Source organism: Typopeltis vanoorti, chromosome 25, assembly GCF_054136105.1.
Source record: "Typopeltis vanoorti isolate ZY-2024b chromosome 25, IOZ_Tvanoo_1.0, whole genome shotgun sequence".
NCBI lineage: Eukaryota > Metazoa > Arthropoda > Arachnida > Uropygi > Thelyphonidae > Typopeltis > Typopeltis vanoorti.
Window position 1 is genome coordinate 63,847,294 of NC_143573.1, and position 22,669 is coordinate 63,869,962.

Sequence of the window (22,669 nt, forward strand, 5' to 3'; positions counted from 1 at the left end):
TCAAGTGTTTTACTTCTGACCCAGCTCTCAGATCCATAAGTTAAAACTGGTTTGAACACTGTCTTGTATACAGCTAATTTAGTGTTCCGACTAATTTCTCTCTTATTCCATATGTATTTATTCAATTGACTTCCCACCATACCAGCTTTCCTGATTCTGTTGTCTATTTCTATATTTAATTTACCATCTTTAGTAAACATCGTACCTAAGTAGCTGAAATGTTTTACTTGTTCCACAGGTTCTCCATTCACAACACAGTTGACATTTTCAATGATTCTGAATATTTTCATTGTCTTTGTCTTTTTATTGCTGACCTTCATACCATATCTATTACAACAGTTATTCAATTTAGTCAGAGAATCTTGAAGACTTGTAGCGGATTTATTTAGAAGTATAACATCATCCGCATAAAGCAAAGAGCTGACATTAACATCTCCAATTCGGATATCAGGTTTAATACCACTTTCCTTCATAATATGATCCATATAGATAATGAATAACAGAGGGGATAATGTACATCCTTGTCTCACACCAGATTTAACATTAAACCATCTTCCTGTACTTCCTTCAATTCTAACTGCTGACTTACAACTCAAATAAAGACAAAGTATTGCTTGATATAATGCCCCATCGACACCATATAACTGTGGCGTATTGAATAGCTTCTCTCTTGGCACCTTGTCATATGCCTTTTCCAAATCGACAAAACTTAAATACAGATCTTTATTATATTCCCATGCTTTCTCGACTATTTGTCGTAAAGTGAAGATCTGATCCTGACAGCCTCTATTTGGCCTGAATCCAGCTTGTTCTTCACCAAGCTTTTCTTCCACAATTCTTCTCAACCGTTTCTCAAGGTATACTTGCATAGATCTTGCCAGGAACACTCAGAAGGGAAATACCTCTGTAATTCTCACATTCAGTTTTATTTCCCTTTTTATATATGGGTACTATGAGAGCTCTACACCAATCATCGGGAATTCGTCCCTCTGTCCAGGCTTTCTGAACTATGCAGTGCAGCCACTGTAAGACTTTTATACCACCATACTTCAGCATTTCTGGTCGAATATCATCTACTCCTGCTGCCTTTCCACATTTCAAGCCTTTGATGGCTTTTTCTACTTCAAGTATGGATATGTATTCCTGACTACATGCCTGGTCAGTGTTTTTTATCACTGTGCTGCCATCACTGCTTGTTTCACTTAGCAGTTTTTCAAAGTAATTACTCCATACTTCAAGGATTTCTTTTTCTCCTGTTTTCATGTCACCTTTATCATCTCTAACTCCTTTTACAGCGCTCTTTCCTCCATTCCTAAGCTTCTTCAACAACCTCCAGAATATTTTGCCACCTTCTTGGTATTTATTTTCTATATTCTTGCCAAAATCCTCCCATGACTTTTGTTTAGCTAGTTTTACACACTGTTTAGCTTTCTTACATTTGTCTCTGTATTCTGTAAGAGTAAAAGCTGATTTATTTGCCAGGAACTTTTGATATGCTTTCTTCTTTTCCTTCACTGCCTCTTTAACTTCCTGTGTCCACCAGGAAGTTCTGATTTTTTTATCCTTGCACACAACCTCACCACATGCCTCTCTGGCAGAATCAATCAATGTTTTCTTCAGAGTTTGCCACTGAATCTCCAAGGTTTGATTCCTGTTCTCAAACTCTTTCATTTTCTTTTCAATAATCTTTCTGTATTTTAGTCTACAGTTCACATCTGAGAGCTGCTCAACTTTTATTCGCTTTAAAACTTTCTTACATGTTATTCTTTTCAATATGAAATTCAATTTTATCCTGCTCAAGACTAAATAGTGATCACTTACAATTTCAAATCCTCTGTACACTCTGGTATCCTGCACCAGAGAGAAAACATCACTATCAACAATAACATAGTCAATGAGACTTTTCTTATTCCTAGCCTCTTCTCTCCATGTGAATTTGTGCACATTTTTATGTTGGAACATGGTGTTAGTAATAACCAGTCCATGTCCTGAGCAGAAATCCAACAGATATTTGCCATTATTATTAACTTTGCTCTTTTCTCCAAATTTTCCCAAAATATTTTTGTATGTCTCACAATCATTTCCTACTCTGTTATTTAGATCCCCAACAAGGACCAACTTTTCCTTTCTCATTGTGTCAGTTGCTTTTTCTAAAGCATCAAAAAATTCCTCCACTTCTACCTTAGTAGAACCTTCTGTGGGACCATAGGCACAAATAAGTCTCATTGTCCAGTTCCCCATTCTCATATTTGCCCACATTACTCTACTTGAGACTGACTGCCATTCAAGAAGATTAGCCTCATATTTTGTGTTGAATACTATGGCTACTCCTTTTCCTTGATTGTCATTGCCTGAATATAACATTTTGTATTTATTGCTCAGAAAGAGCAATAAATACAATAAAATAAATAAAATAATACACACTTTTGACCTTTAAAACTCTCTTAATTAAAATATAATGTACATGCATAAATCTCTAGGCACACGAATTACGTATTAATTAATAATAACAAGCTCATTTTTTTCTAGTTTGACATGTACTAAAGTCCTAGTATAATTCTCATTAATCCTTCCAACTGTTCAGTAATTGAACAATGACTACAGTTACATATGATTTGAATTGACACAAGATTTTACAGTACCTTTTGACTTGGGTCTTCTACACTGGTCTCTACCTTTTTCTGATATTTTACCTTCCTAGGACAAAATCTTCTATAACTTATCACTCCTAAGTTCTTTTGACACTAAGATGGGCTTTCACAATCTTTACCTTACATTCTTCAGTCAAGGACACACATAGGATTATCTATTCTATGGCTGTGAAATTCACCACGTGGGCACTGACTTCTTTATAAAATTTTCTTTCTCTCGTTATGATCACTGGATGATGAAACACACTGACATTATCTTCTTTCTTTTTTAACTAAAAGGCGTCCCTCATTTCTTACAATAGGAACACGGAATCGAAATTCCGCACACTTTGTTTCCTTATTGTGTCGGACGGAGAAAACTCCTAACCTCACTCAGGAAAACTGCGTGAGACTTACACAAAGAGTGGTGAAGAAAAAACTCTCTTGAAAAAAGCCTTGTGTGTGTGTGTGTGGGGGGGGGGTCCTAACCCTTTTATACGATGACCCCTACCGGCACCTTCTTCAATTTTTTTTCTTCCCACCTTACTGGAGTCGATTTCACTGACCAATTAGAGTCGCATTTTTCTGCCAAAACATCATGCGGTCCGTGTGCATGCAACCGACACGTGACAAAGCCTCAATTCGGGAATTATGACCTGGAGCTTTGGTTTTTGTTTAAACTAACCTCTATGTCATCTATACTAAATTAATCCCCTTTCCAAAACTTTCTAAGAATTAACTCGAATCTTTAATCTCTTATTTCAAGTGTAAAAACTAGCCTCTCACACGCAAAATCCTATGACTAATCTTCTTTGCTTTACTTAACCTTATTTTATCATATCACAAGTGTAATAAAATTCCCTTCCTTTTTTTTTTTTTTTTTTTAAGTTCAACAAACAATTTCAGCTATATTTTTCACTTGGATGCAAGCATGTTTTTCTTTCTTTTTATTTTTTGTATTCGTTACTTTCAAAGGCTCTAAACGATATCTGCTTAGGAACAAGCTTGCTTACTTAGTTATCTATACAGGGTTTTTATCTCTTCTCTTGTTACATCATGATAACTGAAATTTTCATATTCTAAAGTTATCAGGGTGTAACAGTATCAGTTACTGAATGGAAAAAATGTCAGCAATGCATGGGAATCTTTGAAAAAATGCTTGAATGAGGCAGTATCTGAATGTATCTCTAGTGTTCGAAAAATAAATAGGTTGGGAGTGAAATGGATGCAGCCTTATTAAGCTAGAGATCCACAAGAAGAAGTTGATGTGGAAAGAATATTGTGAGAATAAGAGTGAGAGGAGTTAAGAAATATATAAAGCTCAGGCCAGAAAAGTAACTAGTATTGTGAGAAAAGCTAAAACGGAGTATGAAAAGAAATTGGTCATGCAAGCTAAATGCAATCCAAAAGAATTTTATCATTATGTCTCAAGCAAAATGAAAGAATGAATGTGGAAGAATAACTTTATTGAATGCAGATGGTACACGAGTGTCGGAAGCTAAGGATATTGTTCAGTTAAATAGTGCTCACTTTGCTAAGATACATCAACCAGGTGTACGTAGCATGGTGCTACTGCTACGTTAGATAAAGAGTTACCGGTTCATGAAAATGAGGTTGCAGAGTTCTTGCATAACCTGGATAAGAATTTGTCAATAGGAACAGATGGAATATCTGCCCGTTTGTTAAAGGAATGTTCAGCTGAATTGGCTAGGCCTTTTTTCACACATTTGTATAACTTGAGTCTCAGCTCAGGAATGATACCACAGGAATGGAAGGAACGTATGATAGTTCCATTGCACAAGGGTTGTGCATAAACTGATATCTAATTACCGACCTATTAGTATCTCTGGTGTGGTAGTGAAGATTTTAGAGAAGTTGGTAAGAACTCGCATACAGAAATGGGTAGAGAAGCATTCTATACTATGCAGGGAACAGCATGGGTTTACTAAAGGAAGGTCATGTTTTAGCAATTTGTTCATATTTTATAACAATATTACGGCAGAGTTGGTTAAAGGGAATGAATACACTATGATAGGCTGTTGCGTAAACTGGAGAATATGGAACTAAAACATAATATACTGACTTGGAAAAAAGGCCTAACTTACGTTGAAAAATTGGGGATACATTCCATAATTTTCTAAAACCGCTTTTAATATGATATTGCCATTGATGCCATCTGTTCATGCCTCTAATCTTTCTCAGCATTCTCATATCTGTGGTCTCTAGTCTTTGGTCAAGTGTTTTACTTCTGACCCAGCTCTCAGATCCATAAATTAAAACTGGTTTGAACACTGTCTTGTATATAGCTAATTTAGTGTTCCGACTAATTTCTCTCTTATTCCATATGAATTTATTCAATTGACTTCCCACCATACCAGCTTTGCTGATTCTGTTGTCTATTTCTATATTTAATTTACCATCTTCAGTAAAAATCATGCCAAGTAGGTGAAATGTTTTACTTGTTCCACAGGTTCTCCGTTCACAATGCAATTGACATTTTCAATGATTCTACCTATTTTCATTGTCTTTTTATTGCTGAACTTCATACCATATCTATTACAATGGTTATTCAATTTAGTCAAGGAATCTTGCAGACTCGTAGCGGATTTATTGATAAGTATAATATCGTCTGCATAAAGCAAAGAGCTGACATTAACATCTCCAATTCTGATATCATGTTTAATACCACTATCCTTCATAATGTGATCCATATACAAGGGCTGTTCAATAAGTAATAAGACTAATTTTACTGTCGCGAAACCACTCATCATAATATTAATTTCTGTGGAATAAAGAAATGTTGCTGTCTGTATTAACAAAAGAGGTTGATAGATGGACTGATGTGCCAGAGTGTCACGTGACTAAATGCAAGCTTGTTTCGGTGCACCTACGAGCTGTGACCAGTCGTTGAAATAAAAGCATCCTTGGAACAGTGTTATGCGATTAAATTTTGTGTGGGTTTTAAAAAATCGGCATCGGACACTTTTAACATGATACACAAAGCTTTCCACAATGAAGCAATGTCGAGGGCAAGTGTTTTTTGCTGGCATAAAACTTTTAAGGAAGGAAGGCAAAATGTGGAAGATCTTGAACGTGGGGGAAGACCTTCAACATCCATCACAGAGACAATGATCAACACAGCAGCGATTATCATCAAGGAGGATCGCAGAATTACAGTATGCCAGCTGCTTGTTGTCCTGAATATTTCTGTGGGAAGTGTTCACTCAATCATGGCTGAACATTTGGGACTGAAACGTGTTTGCACTCAATGGATTCCCAAACTCTTGACACCAGAGTAAATGCAGCATCAAGTGGATGTGTGCACAGAATGGAAAGAAAGACTGGAACAAGAAGGCAACAACTTCTTAAAACGCATCATTACAGCAGATGAAGCTTGGTTGTATCACTATGACCCTACAATGAAACAACAAAGCAGTGAATGGAAGCATCCGTCTTCACCTACCCCCAGGAAAGCAAAAACTGTAAAATTGGCTGGTAAAGTTATGACCATAATGTTTTTTTTTTTGACTACAAAGGCATTGTTTACCAACATGCTGTAGAACCCGGGAATACTGTAAACGGCTCATACTATGATGGTACAGCACGTCAAAAGGAAGCGTCCATTGCTGAAGAATGGCTTCTTATTGTACCACGATAATGCAAGGCCACATATTGCTTGTGGTGTGGTGGACGTTTTGCAGAAGAACAACATAGATATCCTACCACACCCTCCATACAGTCCTGATCTGGGAGAAAACATCACTATCAACAATAACATAGTCAATGAGACTTTTCTTATTCCTTGCCTCTTCTCTCCATGTGAATTTATGCATATTTTTATGTTGGAACATGGTGTTAGTAATAACCAGTCCATGTCCTGAGCAGAAATCCAACAGATATTTGCCATTATTATTAGCTTTGCTCTTTTCTCCAAATTTTCCCAAAATATTTTTGTATGTCTCACAATCATTTCCTACTCTGCTATTTAGATCCCCAACAAGGACCAACTTTTCCTTTTTCACTGTGTCAGATGCTTTCTCTAAATCTTCAAAAAATTCCTCCACTTCTACCTTAGTAGAACCTTCTGTGAGACCATAGGCACAAATAAGTCTCATTGTCCAGTTCCCCCATTGTGATATTTACCCGCATCACTCTACTTGAGACTGCCTGCCATTCAAGAAGATTAGCCTTGTATTTAGTGTTGAATACAATGGCTACTCCTTTTCCTTGATTGTCATTGCCTGAATATAACATTTTGTCTTTATTGCTCAGAAAGATCTCACCAGTTTTTGTCTTTTTTGTTTCAGTCACCCCTATTATGTCAATCTGGTACTCATCTAATTCCTCAGCTAGCTCCATTTCTTTGCCATTCAGGCTTCTTATGTTGATAGTACCAATCTTTAACTCTGGTGATGTTAAGTTGGGGTGTATTTTCAGATTTGTTCCAGTAGCTTACTTTTCGCTGTTCACCCTGGTTCCCTGGTGAAAACAATGGGAGCCTTGTTTAACCGGGCAACGCTCCAGCCGGCATGAAATTTTGTCATGTTGTACCATCATTTTGTAATTTGGTTTAAGCCAATAAGAATTACAATTTGTTCGGCTAAATCCCAAATTACCAGTCCATCCTCGTTCGTTCAGGATCCAGGTAGATACCCAACAGGGTGCGCCACGAGAAGGTGAAGATTGGACATTAGGTCAGAAGCCCTGGTTGGTTCTCTGCATTCCTCTAAAGGCTATGTGGAGGTCTCCTCTCAGCTATACAGCTTTGACCCTTAAGCACCCCCTTGCAGAATTGTAATGGCTTTATTTAAGAGTAAAACATCTGCATAAAGAAAGGAGTTGATATTAACACCCTCCAGCTGAAATAACCTGACTATATAACGAATTTAAATATCTTCAACCACATCAATAATAAAGTCTTCAGATTTCAAGCAAACAATTGCAGACAAAGGGATGTTCGTGAAACAGAAAGATATGTGAATAATTTTTGATAAATGATCTGGAATCTGTGTGCATTTCATAAATGTGCAGGTCAAAAAGTCATCTAATTCACATAAGCAGTTTTAAATATAAGCATTTAAATTAAATCTAATTCAAATGAAAAATTAATTGTTAAATATTATCCTTTTAGTTTGCAGCACTTGCCTTTATTGGTTGATCATCATTTAAATAGTTTGTTCATTCTATGCTGATGACATTATGATTTTCAGCATGTTGTTAATTTTCGATAAGTCTTAATGGCATCCACGGTTTTCATACTTTTAATATGTCAGATGGGGTGCTTAAGGGTGAAGGTTGAATAACTGTGAGGAGACCTCACCATGGTCTTTAGGGGAATGCCAAAAAGTAGCCAGGACTTCTGACCTGATATCCTGAATACTGAAAGAACAAAGACGGGCTGAAAATTTGGGATTTAGACAACCAAATTGTATTCTTACTGGCTTAAACCATGACTCAAAATGATGGTACAACATGATGGAATTTCATGCTGACTGAGACATCGCCCTGTTAAACAAGGGCCCCTTTTATTTTCATCAGAGAACTAGAGTGAACAGCGAAAAGTCAGCTACTGAAACAAATCCCAACTCAACATCAGAAGAGATCAAGATTGGCATCATTAATACAAGAAGCATCAATGGAAAAGAAATGGAACTAGCAGAATAAATGGATAATAACAGATCGACATACTAGGTGTTACTGAAACAAAGGAGACAAAAACAGGAGAGATCTTTGTAAGCAACAAATACAAGATGTTATATTCAGGAAATAACAATCAGGGAAAAAGAAGGAATAGCTATAATATTAAACATGAGGATAATCTTCCATTCATTTTAGAAATTATGGACTTTACAACTGTGTTATAAATAACAATTTTAATTTCCCGAAGTTTTGACCTTCATATTATATACAGTCTGGAGTATATACAAATATACAAGGACAAGCTGAGTTACATTTCACACAGTAAGCTAAAGAAAACAATGACTTGATCACCGGTTATTCTACTGGCATGACCTCTAGTGAAAGAAAAAAATATTCAGATAAAATTACAAATTAATTAATTATTTAGAAACTACATCAAAGCTCAAGTCTATTTAAGATAACACGAGAGAAAACTTCTTTCTTACAGTCCTGTTTATAATTAACATTAGGGAGACAGGTTCTATGGGCAGAATATGTGCCTTCCATATGCTTGGAATTTTTAGACCATCATTATTGTTCAAATTGGGATGGTTCTTATCATATGAGATTCTTATCAACCACCCCAATCTGAACAATAATGATGATCTAAAAATTCCAAGCATATGGAAGGCACATATTCTACCCACGGAACCTGTCTCCCTAAGATTACACGGTGATCAGTATTCATATTTACGAATTTAGAGACACAAAGCACACGTGTTGAAATGATTGTTTTACTAATTATTAATAAAATAACACGTGACGAAGAATGTGGAGGACCCATTTGCAACCTTTATAGCAACCAGAACAAGCCAAAGAAAAATCCCACTACAAGAAGACTCAAAGTGTTTTTTTTTTCCCTTTAACATTATATAGCAACTTGAATTGTACAAGTCCTGAAGAATCTTAGTACTTGAGGACTTTAGCAGAGTTTATGTAGTTTTTTATTTATTAATTTTTTAAAATTAATTTAATTTAATTTTATTTGTATTTAATTTTATCTTATTTAATTATCACTAGAGGTCAGGCTAAGAAACAGATTAATTAACAGCATAGATTTAATTTACCTTTATAGAGTGCAAGAGCATTTAGCTTGGTTCCCTATACACATGTATCCTTCTGATGATGACCTCAATACAGGGGTCGAAACATCAAGTGTTATTTTATTAATAATTAATAAAATAATCATTTCAACACGTGTGTTTTGTGTTCCTAAATTTGTAAATGTCTCCCTAAGAGTTAACTATAAACAGGACTGTAGATAATCCAGAATCCTAAATCTAATATAACAATTGTAATGTTAAAATAGGATATCGTTGTTACTGTAAGAAAACAATCTATAAAAAAGAATGTTTCTCTCATATTATCTTAAATAGACTTTAGCTTTGATGTAGTTTCTAAATAATTAATTAATTTGTAATTTTATCTGAATATTTTTTTTTCTTTCACTAGAGGTCATGCCAGTAGAATAACCGGGATCAAATCATTGTTACTGTGTGAAATGTACACTTCAGATGATGACTTTAATATGAAGGTCAAAACGTCGGGAAATTAAAATAGTTATTTATAACACGGTTATAAAGTTCATAATTTCCTAAAATGAATGCTGATCACCGTGCAACACTAAAAGAAAGAATGAAGATAATCTTCTTGAATGGAAGGAAATATCAAGTAGAGTGATATGGACTAATAATAGAATGAGGAACTGGAAAATGAGACTGATTTGTGCTTTGGTCTTATAAAAAGTTCTAGATAGATTAGCTAAACAAGTGTTCTTTGCCAGGATAACAGGATAAAAAAACCCAGAGGAAGACCAAGATGTAAGTGGATTGATACAGTAAATAGTTCCTTACAGAAGACAGAAAGATAAGATTTGATAATATTGCAATGTTGACAGATAACAAGCTAATGTGGAGGAAAATTGTTGATAGGAAGTTTGTAATGATGTAACTTTTTCATGTAGTACTATCATAAGACCCTGTACACCCCTCCCCTGAAGGTATATGTCAGGAATTTGATGATGATATGTCACAGACTATACAGACTAAAATCTGTATAGCTTATCTATACAAATTTCATTCTCTCAACTTAGTGCATCATTAATATACAACTGTTATTATCAAAATTCATTTGCTTATATGAAACCATTAATAATAAACTGATGTGTATCTAATATAATCTGACCTCATTAAATGATATTATCACCTTAATTCCAACTAGTATTTTGGTATGCTAAAAGACAAAAGATAAGAAAGAGACAGGAAATGCATCCAGAGAAAAATTAAAATTTAAACAAAAGCAATTCAAATACTTACTTGACCTACGAAATCAGTATAGAACATATCATGGCACATAATTGCCATCCATCCAAATAAGCTAGCTACAAAGAGCCTAAGAAGTATAGGTGGCACTGAAAAAAACAGCTGTATTTGTACAAAAGGACAAACAACAATTTTCCTGATGAACACAGCAATACACAATGCAGTCCTTAATAAACATGACAATATATTAGAGAAAGGTCGAAATGTTCTTCGGGAAAGAAAATATGGCAGTGAGCAACAGGTGAAATGGTGATTTGGCATTCTAGTTCCACTCGAATGTTCATGAAATGCATTGCCATTAGAAACAGGTGTCGTTTTTCTTCTCAGAGAAGGAAGCAAATGATCAGATGAAGTAACAGTCTCTTTCAGTCCACTGGAATTTCCACTAGATGATTTTAATAAATGTACTGAAGTACTATTATTAACAACCTTTTTTACATTTGGAGATAAATTTTCTTCAGCAACAACAAGATTCACAAGAAGAAAAAAGAAAAACAGAACTGATAAAAACAAAAAAACAGCTCTTTCTTGTCCACCAAGTGCAATTCCAAAAATAGTAGAACTCCATTTAAGAGAGGTGATTAAATACCCTATACATCCTCCAATAGACAACATACAAGAATATACTACAAATCCAATCTGTTGTTCTTTAGGGCTCAAGACATCAGAAACCAAAGATTTACATGGGTTCATTAATGCTTGACTTGCAAAATCCAACAGAATTACTCCTCCAGCTAATATTGATGTTGCACTTACCATGCCTAATGATAAATGCAGACTGGCTTCTTTACTAAATGGTATAATCACCAAAGAAAGCAAAACAAGAAGTCCAAGTACAAGAATAAAAGGTCGTCTCCTTCCAAAATGACATTTACAGTTATCACTCCATCGACCAATCAATGGAACAAGAAAGAGGGAAATGAAAGGTCCAATTGCCATAATTGTTGTCATAGTCTTTTCTTCAAATCCCATCTTCAACATCACTGGAGGAATATATGTGAACCCAGCACTTGCACATAATTCCAGACCAAATGCTAGCACATTTATACCAATTAGTTTAAACCAAGCAACAGAACTAGTAATACGAGAAAAGTATACAGTAGGTTCCATCTGCAAAACTGTATCCTTGGATAAAGCCAATACTTCTGAATGTTCCTCATTCTCCATGGTAATTCTTTTAGCTTCTGTTACTTGGATAAAGCTAATAAATGCCAATACATAGCACCATAATTTTGGCAAATAAATAGATCTTCATAAATGCTTCATATTTTGAATTACTTCTGTTTCCAAATATATTTCTGGAAACAATTATGACATACCTGTAAAAAAGAAAGAAAGAAAGCATAAGTGAATTATTACAATGTCAGTTTTAAAACACAGTACTATATTAGTACATGTTAAAATACCATTTTAAACAACTATTGCATTTTATAATAGGAAATCAACCCATATAGCAACGATCTAAGAAAATCTAAAAGAAGTGTAATTATGCCTAATTCTGGTTTTAAACATTTAGTTTAAAATGTTTTTAATGCAGATTTACAGATAATAAATGGCAGGAAAATTCATTCTAGTGAATGAATTTATGGAACTTGTGATTTAAAAGATTTTAATAAAGATTTCCAGATACCATCTCTGATGTCTGTATTAAAAATGCTACTCTGGGATGTCTGCTATATTATGTACATTTGTCTACTAATACTAAAATTATTATTATTATTACGTAACACCTCCAGGGAGTCCATGGACTCATCGAGGGATGGCACCTACTCTACAACTCTCCATCTCTACCACTCCAGCAACTGCAACTACCTTCATCATCTACTGCCAACCACCACCACTAATATTTTCACAGACAATCACAAAAAACCATGCCCACAGCGGGATTCAAACTCGCAGCCTTTTGGCTGGAGAGAGAGAGAGAGAGGATACAATTTGTCCAAAAGAGGATACAATTTGTCCAAATTTGTGAAAAGGTTGGCCAACCAGGCCAGCCTTTTCACAAATTTTGGTAAGGGTTCCCTTTCCTAATGCTAATTTGGAATAACGACAGTCACTATACTATACTATACTGCTGGCATCTCCTGCTATGTCAGCCGGCCTGGCTGGCCGAGTGGTTAGCTTATCCGCTCTCCAACTAAAAGGCTGCGGGTTTGAATCCCACTGTGGGCATGGATGTTTGTGATTGTCTGTGAAAATACTAATAGTGGTGGTCGGCAGTAGATGCCGTTGGTGTAGATGATGAAAGTAGATGCGGCTGGTGGAGTGGTAGAGACGAAGAGTTATAGAGTAGGTGCCCTCCCTCGATGAGTCTAGATTCCCTGGAGGTGTCATGTAATAATAATAATAATAATAATAAAAAGATCATAGCTGTGTATGCTTGATCTTCAGTAATCTTGTTAGTTTTTATTTGGTTTACATCTTGTGTTCAATTGAACTTATCTTCTATAAGGAGAAATGTAGTTTCCAACGTTCAAATAAAAGAAAAGCAGTATCAGCCAAAATATTAAAATTACTTGATATACAAAGTAAACTTAAAAATTAAATTAGCTACAAGCACCTATCTAGATGGTACTTCCATTCTCTGTGTGTAAAGTACAGCACAATTCTGATAAATTAGAGCATTTTAAACAAGCATAATATTTTAATATCTTTTATATAAAACAGTGGATCTTTTTTTGTATATTCACTGAGAACAATTTTTTATTACTGCATATTTATCCTTGTGAGAAAATGTTTATTAACTGTAAGACCAGAATACTAATACCTAAAGAAAATGCACAATAAATTCCTTCTCCAAAAACAGAGGATGAAATAGTTTTGAACCAAAACATTTCTCTCTAAGCAATTGAAAAGAAAGATTTTTTTTTCTTCTTTTCTAATCACATAAATCTATCTATCGCAATAGCTATCCGGATTGGAACAATTTATTTGTTCCTCTGAGGATATATTTCTAAGTCAAAGCAAAAAAAAAATGTCACTCCCCAAAGAACAATGCTCCATGGATTTAAAAAAATAAATAACAAATAAATAAATACACACTTTTTTTTTTCCCCCAGACAGAGCATTATTTTCTGAGAGTGACATTTTTTGCTCTGAACCAGAACAATTTACTAGAGCAAGAAGGAAAAAAAAAACCTCCTCTGGTTAAATGTTAAATCCTCAAAGATAGATATCCTAGAACATAAATATCAATTGACTCTGTAGGGTAGAAATGTTTATAAAAAAAATATATTGTTACTCCAGAATAATTGTCTGAGGATCACAAAGGATTCATTCTTTGGATATTTATTTCAACTCCTGTTATACCAGGTTAAAATATCCTTTTAACCTGGTATAAGCACTTCGAAGCTTTTTATAGTCTCCAAAAGATTATGTTCCTGTCCAAAATACACTGGTGTTTATAAGATATGAGGTCTGTTCATGTGGCAAGCCTTATGTAGGTCAGAATGGAAAGATGTTACAAAATTTGGGAAACGTAGCATCATAGCAACACTGTCCACAATTACAAGGTGGTCAACCTCGGCCGGCAAAGGTTGGTCGATTGGTAGAGCCTCTGCTACTAATGGCTCAGTTAAGTAAGTTTGAGCGTGGTTAGTAGTCGGAAGGGGTATCGTTCAATGCTGTTGGCACACTCTCCCTCGATGAGTCTTTGGACTCCCTGGAGGTGTCTAATAATAATAATACCATATCCTCATGTCTTCACAAAACACCACGAAATGCAAATAGTTTCAAGATATTAATAAACATGGTTCAAAAGTTCACACATTTGAACGTGATCCCTAATTAGTCAAGGAACAGGCAATTTGGAACTTAACCAACAAAATTAACAGCTAAAGGGTGTTATGAATTTTGGGTTGAAAAAATTGGGAACCGTGTATTGTACTGATGAGATTGATTATAAAAAGGAATTAGGCCAGAGACTTGAGGGTGAGAGTGCAGAGGTGAAGTTCACAAGACTTATTGCAAAAGTGGGCAAAACAACACAAAGGATCACTTGGAAGTTGAAAAACACTGACAAGTAGGGATAAAGAAGTTATCATCCCTTTTTATATGGCTTGATATCACAATGACTGGATTATTATACTAATATTTAGTCACCTGGATTCCTGGGGAATAATGAAGTCATGAAGAGAATCAAGAGGAATGTGGCCAACTAGTGTCAGGTCTGTAGCATTTTTCCTATTGACAACAGAGTGAAAGTTTGTGGGTTACAAAAATTGAATGATAAGTAGAAAAGAGGGGATGAGATAGAAAAAAAAAAATAGAAAGGGGTGTTTTATAAAACTCTCCTTTAACACTTTCAGTATATAGTTGAAAGGGATAGAATAAAGGAATCACTTCTTAGAAGATGAGTAAAAGTGGAGGGATATCAAGTATAGAGTTTCTGTATGGAGTAGTGAATGAAATGGGTTTACCAGAGGTGGTTATGAGTGAAAGTGCATTATATGGAAATGAGTTTAAGGACAGGTATGATAAGTACTGTGTGAATAATGTTTAGTAGTTCACCCTCCCTCGCCTATGATGAGTTTTGGGACATAGAGGTACCTGGCTGACACTAATATTAAATAACATTTTGTATTGGATGAAATTATACACAGAATAAATCATGAAAGAAGGCCAACAAAGAGCAGAAAGAAAAACATATCCCTGCAAAAAACAGGTTAAGATGCACAATTTTTGTAGCCAGAATGTGTATGTTCACAGGACTTGCTACTGGCAACCCATATTAAGCTGCCCCCACTTCCTCAAAGCTGAATTTTAGTATATTAAATGGAATTATAATTCCTGTTATTTAACATATTATTATTATTAAGAGAGACCTCTTAATAATAATATGGAAGTCATCGAGGGATATTACATTCACCCACACCAGCTATCATATCGTTTCTTGAAATCATTCATACTACCTGCACTCACTACCTCCAAAGACAATCCATTCCAATTACCGTATTTGCCGGCGTATAAGACGAACTCCCTTTTTTGTACACATTTTTAAGGGAAAAAACTTTATCACTGAATATTATAATGAATTTACAGCATTTCAAATATAAAGCAATAAGTAGGTCTACTTTCAACAAATACCTAATCTAACTAGGAAAGAGTACCCACCTTTTAATCTTCTTCATCAAAACCTAGAAATTCATCTCCAGAGCTAAATAAAGAGACACTTTAAACCTCTTCTAAAACAGAATCTGAGTCCTCATACAACAAATTGTCCTCTATACCATCCAGAACAGTACTAATGCCACACTTCTTAAATGATTTAACCACTGTCTCAGTTTTTACAGCATCCCATGAAGCTTTGACCTACTCACAAACTTGCAAAATGCTAGGCCTCTTCCTTCTTCCTGATGGCGTAACCTCAAAATCTGAAGACTGTATCCAGCTGTTCCACTTCTTCATAAATCCCTTAAATGGTTTATTATTACAGACATCTAAAGGTTGAAGCTGACTAATTAGACCTCCTGGAATTACAGCGAACTTGAGTTTCAATTCCTCGAGTTTATTTTTAACATCTTCTGTTCTGTGAGAATGAAACTGATCCCATACTAGCAGGGCAGGCTTCTTCAACAGTCCGCTACAGTACCAAATTTTATCTATCCATAACTTCATTCCTCCTCCATCCATTCAGCCTTTGATTCACTGAACTCTACATAACTGGAATGCTCTCACACACTGCAAGGAAGCAAGAAAGAAATTGCGTAACTCGGAACAGAGAAAATTTCCAGAAATGAAAGTAATAAAAAATTGAGTATTGGCATATAAGATGCACCCTGTTTTTCAGACCTATTTTCAAAGAAAAAAAGTGCATCTTATACCCAGCAAATACTGTATACACCACTCTATGAGAGAAAAATCTATTCCCCCCCCCTTCTTGACTGCATTCACTCTTAATTTCCATAAATGCCCTCTCATCCTCTCCCTCCCTTTTCTAAAATGAAAAATTCCATCTACAGGTATCTTTTATGATCCTTTCAGAAATTTGTAAGTCTCAATCACATCAATCCTCTTTCTGCTGTTTTCTAATATCCAGTCCAGAAATCTTCAAACAGTCTTCATAATCTGTATTCTACAACCTTGATATCACCCTATGCACTCAATTCACTGTATCAGTAGCACCATGGAAACCAGAATACCAGATCTGGGCATGACAGTCCAAGTGATGTTTAATCAAAGTCTTATAAAGTAAAATGACTTCCTTATATGACAAAATTCATTTCAGCATTGAAATTATCCTCTAAGTTGTATTTGCAATCTTTGCTATATGGCTCTTCAGCTTCCTGTCTAATGAAACTCCAAGATCCCTATCTGATCAGTTTCTTCTAGCATAATCCCACAAATATAATATGACACAAGATATCTCATTACACCAAAATGCATAACTTCACATTTACTAATATAGAACTGACAGCCATTTTCACATGTAAATTCCAACTTATTGAAATCATTCTGCAAATACCGTATATATCGCCTGTCAAATCCTTCCCAATGTCATTAATATAAAGAATGAATAACAATGGACCAAGGACTGATCCCTGCAGTACGCCACTGGTCACCTTAAATCTTGCCAACTCAAATCCTCCATATATCACTTTTTGATATGTCAGTCAACCATCCAAAAAGTGGTATATGGAGGATTTGACTTGAGTTGAGATAAGATTAATCTTAATTCCCATTCAAATACTTTAACCATTTTAACTGAGTGATTAACAATTAATTTTTTAATGGCAAAAAAATTCATATTTGGTCATTTCAAACCACCACAATAACTGAGCTGTTAGCTGCAATGTTGAGATGTTCTGAAACCTCGTTCATGATAAATTATTTCTTGTGAGGGTAGGTTTTTAACAAATACTTTCTTCAACTTAATTAACATATAAATGTATCCTTTATTAACAATGTGAATGATAGCAACATGAAAAACACTTCCAAGAAGTATATAACTTAATCCCTCTAATACTGATATGTACACCAAATGAATAAATAAAATAAAATAAAAATGCTAATGCCACTATGACAATTTATAATGGCATACTCGTATTCATTATGTTTCTTTATTATAAGTGATGCATATATTTTTGCTCTGTTTCTTTATTATAAACTCTATTAGTAATAATAAATAAAATTCTACTGAAGTTATAAGTAAAAATAAAAAGAGTAAAATTTAAATCTGTAGTAATTTCCATAAATATAATTTATTTGATACAATTCAGTTTGTTGATCTTAGTAACTGTCTCATCTATCTCATCTCAATTCAATGAGATGAGAATGCAATCAATCAGAATAAAGCCCTCTAAAGTGAGGTATAAAATTTAACTTGAAGACTGAGAGTTTCACTCTATATTATTTATTTAGTGATTTTTAATATTTAATTCTCATAATGCATAAAACGTGGCTATATGCAATGCTAACAGTCTGTATGAATGCAAATATATAAATACATTTGTTGATCTTGTAGCCCTTTAGAAGCTAAATATTCTAAGTCACCTCCAACCCTTCTTAACTGTGATGCATACGTTTTAGCAATTTAAATCCACATTTACAAAGAACTGCAATTCAAGTTACGTGGTTATTGTTCTATTGAGAATGGTCGTGAATATATATGGATTTTAGTATATAAGGCCAGTGAACGTCGAAGGATGAGGGGGGGGGGGGTAACTATTACTGTTCATTTAACAGCACTGCTAGTTTTGTCCTATCAGAATTTCATCGAGTGCAAAATATGCAGTGTGTATAAACTAGCACATTTGTGTTATACATTATCACTGAAAATGATCTTGCGAACATAGGCTAGCTTAATAGAATAAGACAGATGGTTACGATTTCTCAGTTTCTGCGTTCGCTGATATAAAAGCCTGATTTACTCTGGCGGGAAAGTGTACATGTGCAATGTCCTACACGCAGACGATACAAAATGTTTTTTTTTTTTTTTGAAAATAAATAAATAAATATTGCGTGCTAGATATAGGATAAGAAAGGCTCCATGCAGTCTATAAACATCACTGTTACTGTGCGAGTGATACCGACTAAGGAAGCGCAACATTTTCCAACAAATTTAATACACGAAGTGAGTTACTACTCCAATTTCATATTTTTTGATATAACTAACCATTCAAAATTGTTGCATATAAATCATTGCTGCATTTTTCTACACCAATTTCTGAATTTTCATATTCTATTACAACAACTACATATTTACAATGTCCCTATTGAATTTTACACTTTCCTGAAACTTGACAGATCTTATACTTAAGTTTTCGACACCCGTAAGGCTTATATTTTGGTATAACAGAAAAATATACTCCTTTCATGGTTTTCAAAGTAACAGAAAAATATACTCTTTTCATGGTTATATAAAAAAATACCACTTACTGAAATGGAATTCACATTCTGACGAAGCAAAGATGCAAGCTAAGGTGACAAATTCTCCTTGTTTCATTCTCCTCTTCCTACATTCAATTTTATAATTAAATTAAAAAAAAAAAAATACGTGTATATATATAGCAGACCTAATTCACAAACATGCAATGTATTCTGCATGCAAAACCCATCGCTACGACACTTTTAAAAGCCACACACATGTGTATGGATGGATATATACATAATAAATACATAAATATAACACATTTCTCCAAAGCCTCACTGACAAACGCAGTTATCTAACGGCATCCTTGTACGACCACTACAACCATTCAGCTCCACGCCTCACTCTAATGGAATGTACGCATGATGGCGCAACTAGTCGAGTGGAGGATTTTGACTACTTTTAGAAATGATGATATTAAAATAACTCGTAGAGCAGCGTTGAGTATAGGATAAAATGAAATATCGCATTTGTCATAATAGATTTATATTTTGAATATCGATGGGCCGCATTTACCTAACTTTCAATGTCGTACAAATCATGAACACTTCACTAACTTTTTTTTTTTGTAGTTGTTTGTTAATTACCAAAACAAAAGCACTTATAGTTAAGTTTTCGGCACCCGTAAGGCTTATATTTTGGTTGGTCTTCTTCGCGTTTAAAATTGTAATTAATGACCCGATTTCAAGAGCTTATCAATTCAGACAACCTGCGTACAACATATACTAACAGCTGCTTGTTATCTGCTTAGATTTTCACAAGTTTGGAGCACTTGTTCATAACATTTTTAGAAATAACTCTATGTTTGGATCACAATAATTAAACAGGAAGAAAATTTTCAATATTGTTTTCGAAGTTTTTATTATTAATTCTAGATTTGCGCAAAATATCTATTTTTTTTCCTTAGGAAATTGCAAAAAAAAAAAAAAAAAAATCCCCGCTTAGAATAACAAGGTATTTTAATACCTTCTCAGATATATTTTAATTCCCGTATTTCACTGATGAAATCAGTTGTTTTAGATGTTATGCTGCTTAGAAACATCGTTCGATGTGTTAAGGTAATTGGTAATTATCAATTTAATTAAAATTAACAATTAAATAAAAGAAAATCCTAAGAAACTTTTTTTTTTCAATTTCATTTTCGTTCCCAAATAGAACAGGTAGCACTGTTTTAACATAAAATAAATAAATCCGCTAACGTTTTTTATTCCCAAAGGGGAGTAGGCAAGACAGTTTAGCCATAATTTTTGGAAACTAGTGGACACTCAATCTCCACCCTTAGCCAATCACAGACAGTTGGCCCAAGACTATTAATGATTGTAACTGCACCCGGGGAGGAGAGTACGACAGACAACTGCCAAGTAAAATTTTGAAAATTGGTAGACAACTAGTCTCTATTTTTCCCTATCACCGAGCACATTCGCATAGAGTGCTAGATAACATAGAGAATGTTTTATTTTTAATGCTAATTAATATTTATTGATATAAATATTAATTAGTATTAATACTGAGTTTTCTAAAAAGCGCCACCTAAGTAGATAATGCAAGATTGCTAAATAAAGTCAATAATTTCCTAATTTATAAAAAGAACACACACACACACACATGCATGCATATAAAAAGTTAGAAAAAATTAGCAGATTTAAAAAGTACTATCTTCCACAAAGGGCATAGACTAGACCATTGAATCTTTTTAAGTTAGGACAATAAAGTAAAGTTTCACACGTTTCTTTATAAAGACGTTCTATGAGGATATGACTTTTATGAAGGACTATTATCTTGTGAAAATAAACTCTATTTTAGTGCAGAGAGCATGCTCAGAAAATCCAGACTGTTCAGGCTCATGATATTTAATATATGGCTTGTGTTCTTCTAGAAGAATAAAAGCAGATCTTCCATTATGTCCAAAATAAGATAATCAGCAAGAGCAAGGAATCTGGTAGACGCCTGGAAAACCTAGAAGTGGAAGCTTGTCTTTAGAAGCAAGAAAGGTGAATATTTTTCTGATAGAACAAAATCAACAAAAATATTCAGTGGTGTTAAAACTTTTGCTATGAGTTCAGAAATATTTCTGTAAAAGTTGGTCTGTTGAGATTCCACGTTTAAGGCCTTTTTGATGAAAGAATCCTTAAAGCCATTTGATAAAAAGGTGGATATAAAAAGTTGTAATTCTTTCTCTAAAAGTTCGTCTGAAGAATATAAAGCATGAGGATGATGCATTAAAGTCTTAATAGGTCCAGCCTTATGGTGATGAAAATGCTAATCGGTTATTTACTTCTTCTTTTTAGGTAAACTCATCCTGAGATGGAGTGCATTTAATTGGGAAATAAAATGCTCTAACTCAGAGGAAGAGCCATTCCAAATGATATCAAAACTTAGGTAACATTGGCGGCTCGTTGGCCGAGTGGTTAACATATCCACTCTCCAGCCAAAAGGCCTGCAGTTCAAATCCCGCCATGGGCATGAAAATACTAGTGGTGGGCGGCGGTAGATGGCGTTGGTGATGCTGATGCTAGTTGCCGTTCGTTGTATAGTTGGTGGATTGAGTGATGGAGACAGAGTATTGTAGAGTAGGTGTCCCCCATTCATCGATGAGTCCTTAGACTTCCTGAAGGTGTCACGTAATAACAATAATGTTGATATAATTTGTTTTTAAAGAAGAAATAGCCTGAATGTGTAACAAAATCAAATAATTTAACAACATCTGAAGACAATTCTTCTTTAAGTAATTCAATGATGTCTGATAAAGGACTTTTAGGAAACTGTATCCTAATATTCCCGTATTCAGCTGTATCCAAACTGAACATAATACAGCATGCCTCCAGATGAATATCAGAAAAAGTGTTTTTATATAATTAGCAGTTCTTCCAGTTGAAGTAGCAAGTAAATTGAATATGAATTTAGATACCTTATCAGTGGCGGCCTGTACACAAGCACTGCGACACTGCAGCACCCCCAAGGAAAAAATGAAACATTTTAATTTTGTTTGTGTTTATAAATAATAACAATGCTTACAACATTATATAAATGCAATACAACATGTTAAAGGTTACAGCTTATGTTTCGACAGTGATTGAATAGTTAAAAATTGGAATTGTTCGATTAGCGCTTTAGATTACAAAACAAATACACTGCGATCTAACGCAGTGTCGATATTATCATGTTCGACCAATTGCAGACAGATTCGCCGATATTTGTTGCGCTTGTAAATACGATACACTGCTCGTTTGAGCAGTGTATCGTATGCTTGCGCGCGTTATTTCTGTGAGATACGAAACTTTTATTATTGGTGTTTGTTCGTGGTGAGGGTGAAATATTTTTAATAAAGCAATTTTTTAATATGTAAATTTATTTATTAATATATTGGTTACTGATTAGGAAAAAAAGATTTTTTTTTTATTATTATTTTAAATTTTGTATATGCAGCACCCCCACTTAAAATTTTCATCGGCCGCCACTGATGACGATGTTGAATCCCATTATGAAATGTATGCTTAGGAATGACTATGTGGTAGATATTTTGATCGACTAATGCCATATAATCATTCTGTTCATTTCAGGGCTGAAGTCGCTTGGGAAAAGATGATAGAAAATATTACTATAAAACATTATTATTATAAGGATAATTCATCTGTAAGAGCATAAGAAAATTTCTCAACTAATATTAATCT

General features: G+C 34.4%; 1 protein-coding gene across 1 annotated transcript in view; it reads right to left on the reverse strand.

The window, feature by feature from the left end:
• LOC150092800 (solute carrier family 45 member 3-like) overlaps window positions 1–22,669 on the reverse strand; it is an 80,284-nt gene that overhangs the window by 32,280 nt on the left and 25,335 nt on the right. Inside the window, exon 2 of the mRNA XM_090414676.1 lies at window positions 10,625–11,949. Within this exon, the coding sequence (XP_090270802.1) occupies window positions 10,625–11,797 (1,173 nt within the window). The 5' untranslated portion in view covers window positions 11,798–11,949. The remainder of the gene's footprint in view (window positions 1–10,624; window positions 11,950–22,669) is intronic.